At 53.9% G+C, this 11,647-nt stretch overlaps 2 protein-coding genes across 2 annotated transcripts in view; both read right to left on the reverse strand.

Moving 5' to 3' along the window:
* Positions 1 to 306, reverse strand: part of ZGLP1 (zinc finger, GATA-like protein 1) — a 17,071-nt gene extending 16,765 nt beyond the window's left edge. The window contains exon 1 of the mRNA XM_015428137.1: positions 155 to 306. Within this exon, the coding sequence (XP_015283623.1) occupies positions 155 to 306 (152 nt within the window). The remainder of the gene's footprint in view (positions 1 to 154) is intronic.
* Positions 307 to 6,735: 6,429 nt separating this feature from the next.
* FDX1L (ferredoxin 1-like) overlaps positions 6,736 to 11,647 on the reverse strand; it is an 11,102-nt gene continuing 6,190 nt past the window's right edge. Inside the window, exons 4-5 of the mRNA XM_015428144.1 lie at positions 10,763 to 10,850; positions 6,736 to 7,804 (exon numbers count right to left, since the gene is read on the reverse strand). Of these exons, the coding sequence (XP_015283630.1) occupies positions 7,648 to 7,804; positions 10,763 to 10,850 (245 nt within the window). The 3' untranslated portion in view covers positions 6,736 to 7,647. The remainder of the gene's footprint in view (positions 7,805 to 10,762; positions 10,851 to 11,647) is intronic.

An 11,647-nucleotide genomic window follows, 5' to 3' on the forward strand; every position in this document is an offset into this window, starting at 1 on the left:
GCCCGGGGATCCGCTAACCTGGAGCCCTGCGGGGCGGCCGTCTCTCCTCCGCCGAGGCCCCCGGGGGCCGAGCTGCAGCCGGGCTCGGCTTCCAGGCAGGGCGGACACAGCAGCTCCGGCAGGACCGAGAAGTCCAGCCCGGGGATCCGCTAACCTGGAGCCCTGCGGGGCGGCCGTCTCTCCTCCGCCGAGGCCCCCGGGGGCCGAGCTGCAGCCGGGCTCGGCTTCCAGGCAGGGCGGACACAGCAGCTCCGGCAGGACCGAGAAGTCCGGCGGCTGCCCGTCCACGAAGAGCTCCCCCTCCATGGCTCCATGCCGGCCTCTCCCCTCCCCCAGATATCCCGGGCCGGGCGCTTGATGGGACGCACCTGCCGGGCAGGTGGAGCGGAAGGGAGGAGGCCAGAAAGCCAGGGGGGTGTGTGTCTGTGAGTGGTTGGAGGTTCGAATCCCCGCCATGGGTCGGAATGCCAGCCTCCCGGGAGGGCCTGGAGATCTCCTGGAATTGACAACTGAACTCCAGATTGCAGCAATCCGTTCCCCTGGAGGGAAGGGCTGCCTTAGAGGGTGAGATCTAGGGCAATGTGCAATGCCGGGCTCCTTCCCCAACCCCCAATAGCCAGGGTTTTCTCAACCCAGAGCTGGCAGCAATAGCCGTGGGTGACCCTGGGCCAGTTAGGCACTCTTGGCCTAATGCACCGCTACAGCGCCTGGCTTTGATGACCTGCGTTCTGCCTAAGCTGGCCTGGAGCAATGCGCCCTCTAAGCTGTGGCGCCTTGTGAGCAAAAATTCTACTTTGTGAGCCCGCTGGCATTCAAGTTGTGAGCAAGCGATTTGGCTGCTGCGTAAATCACTTCGCTCTGGAGGCCTCCTTCCTGAGCCAAGGCAAAAAGGTGTGAGCCGGAGGCTAAAAAAACTGTGAGCTGGCTCACACTAACTCAGTTTAGAGGGAACACTGGCGTGTAGCTAGTTAAGGCTTCCCTTGGACTCTAACCAGGACCTACACAGGCCTGGGAACGGGGTGGATAAATTTCCCTTGGGGCAAGGGAGTTCTTGGCTCAGGAGGGATATGACTTTAAGAAAGACTTGGCCTCTTTAGCAGAGAATAGTTCCAGCCGCTGTTGTTATCTGGAGTCACTAAATGGAACCTCCATGCTCAGATGCAGTCTACCTCTTACTAATCAGTTGTTGGGGGAAACCACAGGGGGTTATGGCCATCCCTTTCTCGTGAACTTTCCCACAACATTGGGCTGGTTGGTGCCCAAACCAGCCCATGAGATGGATGAAATATTAAGTTCATCTCATTTCTTCCAGTGTTTCCTTTTAGTCTTTTACTGTTTCCATAAACAGTGTACTTTGTTTCAGTTAAAACTAGAGGGTCTGAATCAGTGCTCCCTCTAAGCAGAGGAGTCTTGTGAGCAAAAATTCTACTTTGCGGGCTCCTGCCATTCAAGCTGTGGGCGAGCGATTTGGCTGCTGCATAGATTAGTTTGCTCTGGAGCCATCCTACCTGAGCTAAGACAAGAATCTGAGCTGAAGGCTAAAGAACTGTGAGCTAGCTCACACTAACTCAGCTTAGGGGGAACACTGGTCTGAATCAACCTTAGTAGTCCAGAGTTTGCCTGCAGAGATGATGGAAGGACCTAGTCTTCCATGACTTGGTTGTGACAGAACCTCCAAAACCTTACTAGGGCTCAACAGCGCCACCTAGAGCATCTGGGATCTTGGACCCCTGGGGGTTTACATTAGCTTACATTTCGGGGCAAAGCCCTCTTGTGTGGCCTGCATGACGCCATCTTTGTTACCTCCTGGTGCTTACTTGCCCCAATTCTTGCGGGAGAACGGAGATTGGCCGCTCTCAAGAGAACTTTATCTCTGGCTCAGGGGTCATTTCCCGCAGGAGCGCACAGGAGCGGGGCTCCGGCAGTAAAGAGCCCAGGGGGCGGGCACATGCAACAAGCCCCGCCCCCTGCTCCCAGCAGCCCTCAGTCAGAGCAAGAAGCAGCCAGGTAAGTTGCAGAGCCCCCCCCCCCCATCCAAAACAGTCCAGTGGCACCTTTAAGACCAAGTTTTATTCAGGTACAAGCTCTCCCTCCTCTGCGAGGACAGATCTGCACACACACCCCACAGCTAGCAATACAAACAGTCCAGTGGCACCTTTAAGACCAAGTTTTATTCAGGTACAAGCTCTCCCTCCTCTGCGAGGACAGATCTGCACACACACCCCACAGCTAGCAATACAAACAGTCCAGTGGCACCTTTAAGACCAAGTTTTATTCAGGTACAAGCTCTCCCTCCTCTGCGAGGACAGATCTGCACACACACCCCACAGCTAGCAATACAAACAGTCCAGTGGCACCTTTAAGACCAAGTTTTATTCAGGTACAAGCTCTCCCTCCTCTATGAGGGCAGATCTGCACGCCCCCCCCCCAAAAAAATAGCTAGCAATCCAAAAGAGTCCAGTGGAGCCTGAGCGGTGGGTGTTGCCTTCTGACACACTTCCGGTGATGTCAGGGGGTGTGGCATATGCAAATAAGTTATGCTAATGAGCTCTGGCACCTCTTTTTCAACGAAATGACACCTGCTCATGCTTGTTGACAGAGCTAATCTTCAAAGCCCGGGTTGTTTCTTCCCCCCCACCAGACGCCAGGTGCAAGATCAACTGGCTCATCCGAGTCCTTGGGAAAGCTTAATTAATGATTATTGGCTGGTAGCTAGCATTTAGGGTATAAGACGCCTAGTTTTAGTGGTGTGTGTGGTCTCGGTCGGATTCTGGCCGGCTTCGCTGTGTGTGTGCACGCTCAGGGCCCAGCAGATGGACACGTAGCCTGCTTTTTCTGTTAAGTCCGAAGCTTTTTTTAATTTTAATTTTTATTATTATTATTCAAAATCGCCTTGTAAGCAACCAGGACCTCTCATATCATTTCCTTGGGATTCCTCTGAACCTGGAACACCTCTCCAGCTATGTTGTGTCCCTTACCTTTGTACAACTGCTGTACAGTACAGAAGGCAAGGTCCCCAGAGCACCCGCAAGATATAGGTAGACCACTGGAATCAGTGTGTAGGGATGCCTTGTGCAAATGGAGTGGGGAAAGCCACGTTTATGCCCTCCTAATCTATCCAAGACACTCATTTGGTGAGCACACAAGGGATGGTCTTTTTGGTGGCAGCCCCACGATTCTGGAACTGCTTCCCCAGGGAAGCATGCCTGGCCCCCCCACCTTTGAGCTTTAGGATGCAATTGAAGATGGCTTTATTTAGGACCCTATCTAGTGACGTTTACTAGCAGTCCTCAGTAGCTATCTCATAATTTAAAGTATCTAAATCCGCATGGTCAAAGCCGTGGTATTCCCAGTAGTCATGTATGGCTGCGAGAGTTGGACTATAAGGAAGGCCAAGCGCCGAAGAATAGATTCCTTTGAACTATGGTGCTGGAGAAGACTCTTGAGAGTCCCTTGGACTGCAAGGAGATCGAATCAGTCAATCCTAAAAGAAATCAACCCTGACTGTTCCCTGGAAGGCCAGACACTGAAGCTGAAGCTCAAAGACTTGGCCACCCAATGAGAAGGGAGCCCTCACTGGAGAAGACCCTGATGCTGGGAAAGATTGACAGTCAAAAAGACGGGGACGGCAAAGGATGAGATGGTCAGACAGTGTCATAGATGCAATGAACATGAAATTGAGCCAACTTCAGAGGACGGCGGAAGACCGGAAGGCCTGGCGTGATCTGGTCCATGGGGTTGCGAAGAGTCGGACTCGACTGTGCGACTGAACAACAACAATCTATTTATTTTATTAGATTTCTATCCCGCCCTCCCTACATGGCAGGCTCAGGACAGATTCCAAACATAGGTAAAGGTTTCCTGGTTTGAAAGCCAGTCGAATCCGACCCTAGGGTTGCGGTGCTCATCTCAGTTTCCAAGCCGAAGAGTCAGCGCTGTCCGAAGACGCTTCTGTGGTCGTGTGACTCAACATCGAGGCACAAGGAACAGCTGTTACCTTCCCACCGCAGCGGTACCTATTTATCGACTTGCAATTTCTTGCTTTTGAACGGCTAGGTTGGCAGGAGCTGGGACCAGAGACGGGCGCTCACTTCGTCTTGCGGCACTCGGGTCTCGAACTGCTGAACTACCAACCTTCCGGCCTGCAGTTCAGCGTCTTAACCGCTGAGCCACCACAGCTCCGCCAAACATATAGATCTGCAAATGATGCAGATTCACAATTAAAATATATTCATCAGTATAGCAACCACTAAACTCACCACAATGCTAAAAAACATACAATGTGGCTCAACAGATGTAAGTTAATTCGAGTGATGTTGTCGTTCCAGTCGGTTTGTAGGATCTGTGGTCACTGGGGAGGGGAGCAGATGGAAGTGGACTAAAAAGCCTGGTGGAAGAGCTCCGTCTTACAGGCCCTGCGGAACTGTAACGGGTCCTGCAGGGCCCTGATCTCATGAGGTACCTCATTCCACCAGGCCAAAAAGCCCTGGCCCTCGTTGAAGCAAGTCCAGTCCACAGGAGATGGTGGCAGCGACAAGCCTGGACAGCTTCAAGAGGAAATTAGATAAACATATGGAACAGAGGTCCATCAGTGGCTATTAGCCACCAAGTATAGATAGGGACTCTCGGTCTGGGGCAAGGGATGCTCTGTCTTCTTGGTGCTTGGGGGGGCAAGAGTGGGAGGGCTCCTGGTGTCCTGGCCCCACTGCTGGACCTCCTGAGGGCCCCTGGTATTTCTGGCCACTGTGTGACACAGAGTGTTGGACTGGATGGGCCTTTGGCCTGATCCAACATTGGCTTCTCTTGTGTCCTTATGTCGGACATCCCTGGGGCCAGGGACCACCAGCAGATGCTGGTTTGTAAAACACCGTGTTCTACGGGGCTCATATGGGGAGAGGTGGTCTCAAAGATATGCTGGCCCTTGGCTTTAAAGGTGAACACCAGCATCTTGAAACAGATCCAGAATTTGATAGGCAGCCAGTGCAGGTCACACAGCACTGGGCGTATGTGGGCCCTCACAGGCAGCAACATCAACACCCGCGCCGTTGCGTTCTGCACTGGCTGCAACTTCCGGAGCAGAGTCAAGGGCAGCCCCATGTAGAGAGAATCACAGTAATCTAGTTTGTACGAGGCCGTTGCATGGGTCAGTGCAGCCAGGTCGCCGGGGGACAGGGCTGGCTCACTCACTAGGCGAATTTGGCGATCACCTAGAGCGGGCCGGCCCTTAGGGGCGCCAAGCTGCACCCGCCCCATACTTGTGTTTATTTGTGTTTTTCATTCTTCCTAAAATGCATTTATTTATTCTGCTGGGGGAGAGGCATGGGGCCAACTGCCTGATCTGCCTCAGATGAAAAAAGGCAGACCTGGCAGTGGCGGTGAGCCAGTGTTCCCTCTAAGCTGAGTCGGTGTGAGCTAGCTCACAGTCTTTTAGCCTCCGGCTCACACATTTTTGCCTTGGCTCAGGAAGGAGGGCTCCGGAGCAAACTAACTTATGCAGCAGCCAAATCGTTCGCTCACCCCTTAAAGGCCAGTAGCTCACAAAGTAGTATTTTTGCTCACAAGACTCAACAGCTTAGAGGGAGCACTGGTGGTGACCTGGGCCTCCAGTCAGGGAGGCATCCAGGAACACCCCCAGACTCTTTACCCTTGGGGTTGGCACCAATGGGGCCCCATCACAGGCCTGATAACCCAATCCTAGTCTCTCCTCCCCCCCCCCCCCCCCCCGCCCCAGGTGCAGGACCTCCGTCTTCGATGGATTCAGTTTCAGTCGGCTTTGCTGCAAGTTCCAGAGTTCCCTCTAAGCTGAGTCGGTGTGAGCCTAGCTCACAGTCTTTTAGCCTCCGGCTCACCCATTTTTGTCTTCGCTCAGGAAGGAGGGCTCCGGAGCAAACTAATTTATGCAGCGGCCAAATCGCTCGCTCACAACTTTAAGGCCAGTAGCTCACAAAGTAGAATTCTTGCTCGCAAGACTCCACAGCTTAGAGGGAGCATTGGTCATGGCCAGTGTTCCCTCTAAGCTGAGTGTGGGCCAGCTCACAGTCTTTTAGCCTTCGGCTTACGCATTTTCGTCTTCGCTCAGGAAGGAGGGCTCCGGAGCAAACTAATTGATGCAGCGGCCAAATTGCTCGCTCACAACTTTAAGACCAGTAGCTCACAAAGTAGAATTCTTGCTCGCAAGACTCCACAGCTTAGAGGGAGCCTTGGTCATCCAGCCACGGCTTGTATGTGTTTTATCTATGTTCGTGAGCTGCCTTGAGTTCCGTATGTAAGAAAGGCAGCTAATAAATGTTTTAAGTAAAGGTAAAGGTTTCCATTTCTCGAAAGCCAGTCAAATCTGACTCTAGGGGTGCGGTGCTCATCTCCATTTCCAAGCTGAAGAGCCAGCGCTGTCCGAAGATGTTTCCGTGGTCATGTGGCCGGCGTGACTAGATGCCGAGGCGCACGGAATGCTGTTACCTTCCCCACCTCTTTATGTACTTGCCATTTCTTGCTTTCGAACTGCTAGGTTGGCAGGAGCCGGGGCCAGAGACGGGAGCTCACTCCGTCATGCGGCATACTTGGGTCTCGAACTGCCGAGCTACAGATCTTCCGGTCTGCAGCTCAGCGTCTTAACCACTTAAGCCACCGCAGCCCTTTTAATAAATGTTTTAGATAAAATACAAAAAAAATTGTGAACAGAACCCCGAACCCAACTGTTTTTAACATAACAGAACTGTCTCTTTATTGTGACGTTGGTTGCTTCCACCCACGCTGAGCTCTGTTTTGCCAACGGGGTCTGCGTTCGAGGATTAGGAGGGCTATATTCAAAAACATGCCTAGAGTACCTAACTATCCACCACCAAATCAGATCCACACCCTTTAAAATGGAAAACAAAATTCAACGAAATGGTTCTTTGGGGTCTCTCACCAGGAAGTATTTCCATTAAAAAAATAATACTAATACTTTGAACTAGACCTTCTCTTAAAGAGAATCCTCCCCTATCCCCACCAAAGAGTGCACGGTGGGGAAAAAGACGGGGACATCTGTTCTGACCATGTGTTCACTCGTAATAGTGAGCGACGGGTCCCTGCAGAAACCAACAGATACATCCAAGGGATCTCCAGCAAACAAACGAAACACAGAAAAACTCCCAAGTTTTAAAAGCACCCCTTTGTGTAACAGTGTGTGTGTGTGTGTGTGTGTGGGGGGGTGAAACAGCCAAGATCCATGACATATACAACCAAAGTGCTTGCGAAATTATTACGTCACATTCTCCCTGCAGACGCCCACCACGTTAATGGGGCCGTATAAACTTATATCCCTTAAAAAGACACGAGGCGCTGTGTTGCTGCTCCTTCTCTCTCTTTGGGGCCAAGTCAGCTGCCTGCAGGATTTTCGGGAGAGCCAACTGGCATCGGAGGGCCTCTTTCAGCATCGTTTCGGGGCTAGGAAGGAGACCGCGCGTCGGCCAGCCACAGTTTACAGAAGTGCACCCCTTTCCTCCGCGCCGTCTTCTTTGCTCCCGGAGCACCAGACGTGTTTTCCGTTTTTTAAAATCTCACCTGCTTCCACCACACGCCTGCCTCGCTCTCTCCAAAGCCTCCGGAGACGACCCAGGTCGGCCCCGCTCTGGAGGATAAACGGTCCGGCTCTCGGCTCCGGCGCCCTCAGTGCGGCTTGGGGACGTGCCCGTCCACGTAAAAGTTCCTCGTGATCTTGGGGAGGGTGAACTCCGCTCCTTCCAGTTCTTTGCCGAGGACGATCTGGCAGCCCAGGCGGGAGTTCTCCTGGAGCAAGGGGGCCTGGTCCAGCATATCATCCTCCCTAGGAGAAGAGGGGCAAGAAGGTGACGGGCAGGGATCATTTCCTGCAGAAGCACACAGGACCGGAGCTCCAGCAGTAAAGGGCCCAGGGGGCAGGCACATGCAACAAGCCCCGCCCCCTACTCCCAGCAGCCCTCAGTCAGAGCAAGAAGCAGCCAGGTAAGTTGCAGAGCCCCTCTGCCCCCACCCCAAAACCGTCCAGTGGCACCTTTAAGGCCAAGTTTTATTCAGGCACAAGCTCTCCCTCCTCTGTGAGGGCAAATCTGCACATCCCCCCCCCCAAATAGCTAGCAATCCAACACAGTCCAGTGGAGCCTGAGCGGTGGGTGTTGCCTTCTGACACACTTCCGGTGATGTCAGGGGGCGTGGCATATGCAAATGAGTTATGCTAATGAGCTGCACCTCTTCCTACAAAATGACCCCTGGTGACGGAAACCAGAGAGGACCCCAAATCCACTGGCCTGGCTATGGGGCTCGGTCATCAGCCCTCCAGCCCCACAAGCAGAGTGAACAAGCAGCCAACGAATGTCTCCCTAGTTTTGTAAGCCAGAGTGGTGTGATGGGGGCCCGGGGCAGGGGGGTCCCCAACGTGGTGCCCGTGGGAGCCACGGTGTCCACCAGCACTTTCCCTCGTGCTCACTAAGTGCCTTTGGAGAGTGGGTGGGGCTAGGTGGAGCATTTGCCCATCAGGGCTTGGGATTGGCTCTGCAGACTGAAAGACATCCTGTTAAACACAGCTTCTCCCTGATGGGTCAAATTGTACTATTACAGCCCCGCGGGAACTTAAGGTCTACCAATCAACACCTCCTGGTGTCTCCCGGCCCCAGGGACGTCCGACTTGCCCTCAACGAGGACCGGGGCTTTTTCGGCCCTGGCCCCTACTTGGTGGAACGAGCTCCCATTAGAAATCGGGGCCCTGCGGGGACCTACTACAGTTCTGCAGGGCCTGAAAGACGGAGCTCTTCCGCCGGGCTTTCGGTTGGGGCAGCGGGCACCCACCTGCTATTGGCCTCCCCTCCAGTGACCGAAGATCCGAATGGCCACCTGGGAACCAACTGCTTCTTGTTGGCGCCTTGGTGTTTAGTCACGCCAGCCACATGAGCACGGAAACATCTTCGGAAAGCGATGGCTCTTCGGCTTTGAAACGGAGATGAGCACCGCAACCCTAGAGTCGGACTCAACTGGCTTTCGAGCAAGGGAACCTTTACCTTTAACTGTTGATTTGTTGTATTTTATGATGGAACCCACCCTGGGCCCGCTTGCGGGGAGGGCAGGAGACAAATGGAATTAAATAAATATTATGCATAACTTGACTCCTTGACATTTTGTGGTCCTCCTGCAGCAGCGATTTCGTGGTTGGTCTGCCTCCTGCAGCAGCCATTTTGGGACTGTGCCCACCGTCCTGTGTCAGAATTACAAAGGTGCCCGCAAGCTCAAAAAGTTTGGAGACCCCTGGTTAACAGTGTCGGATTAGTACCTGGAATCCCCGCTCATGCCATGGGAGCTTGCTGGGTGACCTTGGGATAGTCACACTCACACACCCTCAGCCTGACCTACCTCACAGGCTTGTTGTGAGGATAAAATAGGGGAGGGGGATGTAAGCCACTTCGGGTCCCCCCCGTTGGGGAGAAGGGTGGCATCGTAAAGTTAAAGGTAAAGGTTCCCCTTGCTTGAAAGCCAGTCGAATCCGACTCTAGGGTTGCGGTGCTCATCTCTGTTTCCAAGCCAAAGAGCCAGCGCTGTCCGAAGACATCTCCGTGGTCATGTGGCTGGCGTGACTAGACGCCGAGGCGCACGGAACGCCGTTACCTTCCCAGAAAAGCGGTTTATCTACTTGCAATTTCTTACTTTCGAACTGCTAGGTTGGCAGGAGCTGGAACTAGAGATGGGAGCTCACTCCATCACGCAGCAACTCGGGTCTCGTACTGCTGAACTACTGACCTTCTGGTCTGCAGCTCAGCGTCTTCACCTCTGAGCCACCGCGGCCCGCTGAAAGGTGGCATACGCATGGATTAAATAAATACGGCGATTGATTTGTTAGGACCCCCAGAAACCTTTGCTGATGTTGGAAGTGTTTCTAATACTACAGCTTTTGCATAACTGGACGGTACAATCTGTCCGGCCCAGGCTTACCTGAACTCGTCAGACTCTGGAAGCTAAGCAAGGTCGGCCCTGGTTAGTCCTTAGATGTGAGACAGCCCAGGGAGACCGGGGTTGCTACGCAGAGGCAGGCAATGGGAAACCACCTCTGCATGTCTCTTGCCTTGACCTGCGTGAACCAAGCTGGCCTGGTCTGACTTCGGAAGCTAAGCAGGGTCGGCCCCGGTTAGTACTTGGATGGGAGACCCCCAAGGAAGTCCAGGGTTGCTACGCAGAGGCAGGCAATGGCAGACCACCCCTGAGCATCTCTTACCCTGACCTGGATGGGCACAGCTCGCCCGATCGCGTCAGACCTTGGAAGCTTAGAAAGGCTGGCCCCGGTTAGTACTTGGATGGCCGATCCCCAAGGAAGTCCAGGGTTGCTACGCAGAGGCAGCACCAGAGTACTACACAGATCAGATTTGTTAGATGTAAGCAGGAGCAGGAATGGAATAATAGAATATCAGAGTTGGAAGGGACCTCTAGGGTCATCTAGTCCAGCCCCCTGCACAATGCAGGAAATCCACGACTACCTCCCAGAGTCCATATATCTGAGGCGGAAGGTGCGCATTACACCACTGCATCCTTACTCTCTCCCTTGCAACGCCCCTCCCGCCTTCAGACAGGGATATGAGGACTCTGGGTGTGCCGTTCCTGTTTGTATCTGACGAAGGAAGCGTTGCCTCTCGAAAGCTCACACCACCCCAAAATCTCGTTGGTCTCTTAAGGTGCTGCCGGATTCGAATCTTGCTTCTCTCCTGCAGACTGACAAGGCCTCCCCTCTGAGTCTCCGAGAAAAGAGTCGATGTGTGGACCCTACCGTTCATCCGGGGTGGGAAGCTTGTCCACAAAGTCGTGGCTCACGTAGACGTGACAGGTGGAGCAGGCCAGAGAAGCTTCGCAGGCGCCTGGAAAAGTAGAGAGAGGAAGGCCCGCTAAACAAAGCATCCGGATGCTCATGGGGTTTCAGTGCAGCTCAGCCTGCGCTGGACTTGGCGGTTCTGCAGTCTGGCCAAGAGGGGGCGACGCAAGACAGACAAGCAGGGGATGTGGACAGTCACGCCTGTCCCAACGTGGATATGCCACAGAGTTGGGGAAAGTGCAAGAAAGGAGCGGCAAAATGATAGAAGGGCTGGACTCTCTTTCACCGAGCTGTTTGTGCTTCAGGTTCTATGGGGTGATATTAAGAACGTAAGAACATAAGAGAAGCCAATGTTGGATCAGGCCACTGGCCCATCCAGTCCAACACTCTGTCAGACAGTAGCCAAAAATACCAGGGGCCATCAGGAGGTCCAGGACACTAGAAGCCCTTCTACTATTCCCCCCTCCCCGGCACCAAGAATACAGAGCATCACTCGCCCCAGACCGAGTCCACAGAGTCCCCCCTCCAAAGCAGCCGTTTCCTCCAGGGGGAACTGATCTCTGCAGTCTGGAGAGAAGCTGGAATTCCGGGGGATCTCCAGGCCCCACCTGGAGGCTGGCACCCCCGGACCTCAGTGGGGCACAAGGCCACAGAGTCCCCCCTCCAAAGCAGCCGTTTTCTCCAGGGGGGACTGATCTCTGTCGTCTGGAGATGAGCTGGAACTCCAGGGGATCCCCAGGCCCCTCCTGGAGGCTGGCACCCCCGGACCTCAGTGGGGCACAAGGCCACAGAGTCCCCCCTCCAAAGCAGCCGTTTTCTCCAGGGGGGACTGATCTCTGTCGT

This window comes from Gekko japonicus, unplaced genomic scaffold (assembly GCF_001447785.1).
Source record: "Gekko japonicus isolate JY-2015 unplaced genomic scaffold, Gekko_japonicus_V1.1 scaffold1385, whole genome shotgun sequence".
Taxonomy (NCBI): Eukaryota; Metazoa; Chordata; class Lepidosauria; order Squamata; family Gekkonidae; genus Gekko; species Gekko japonicus.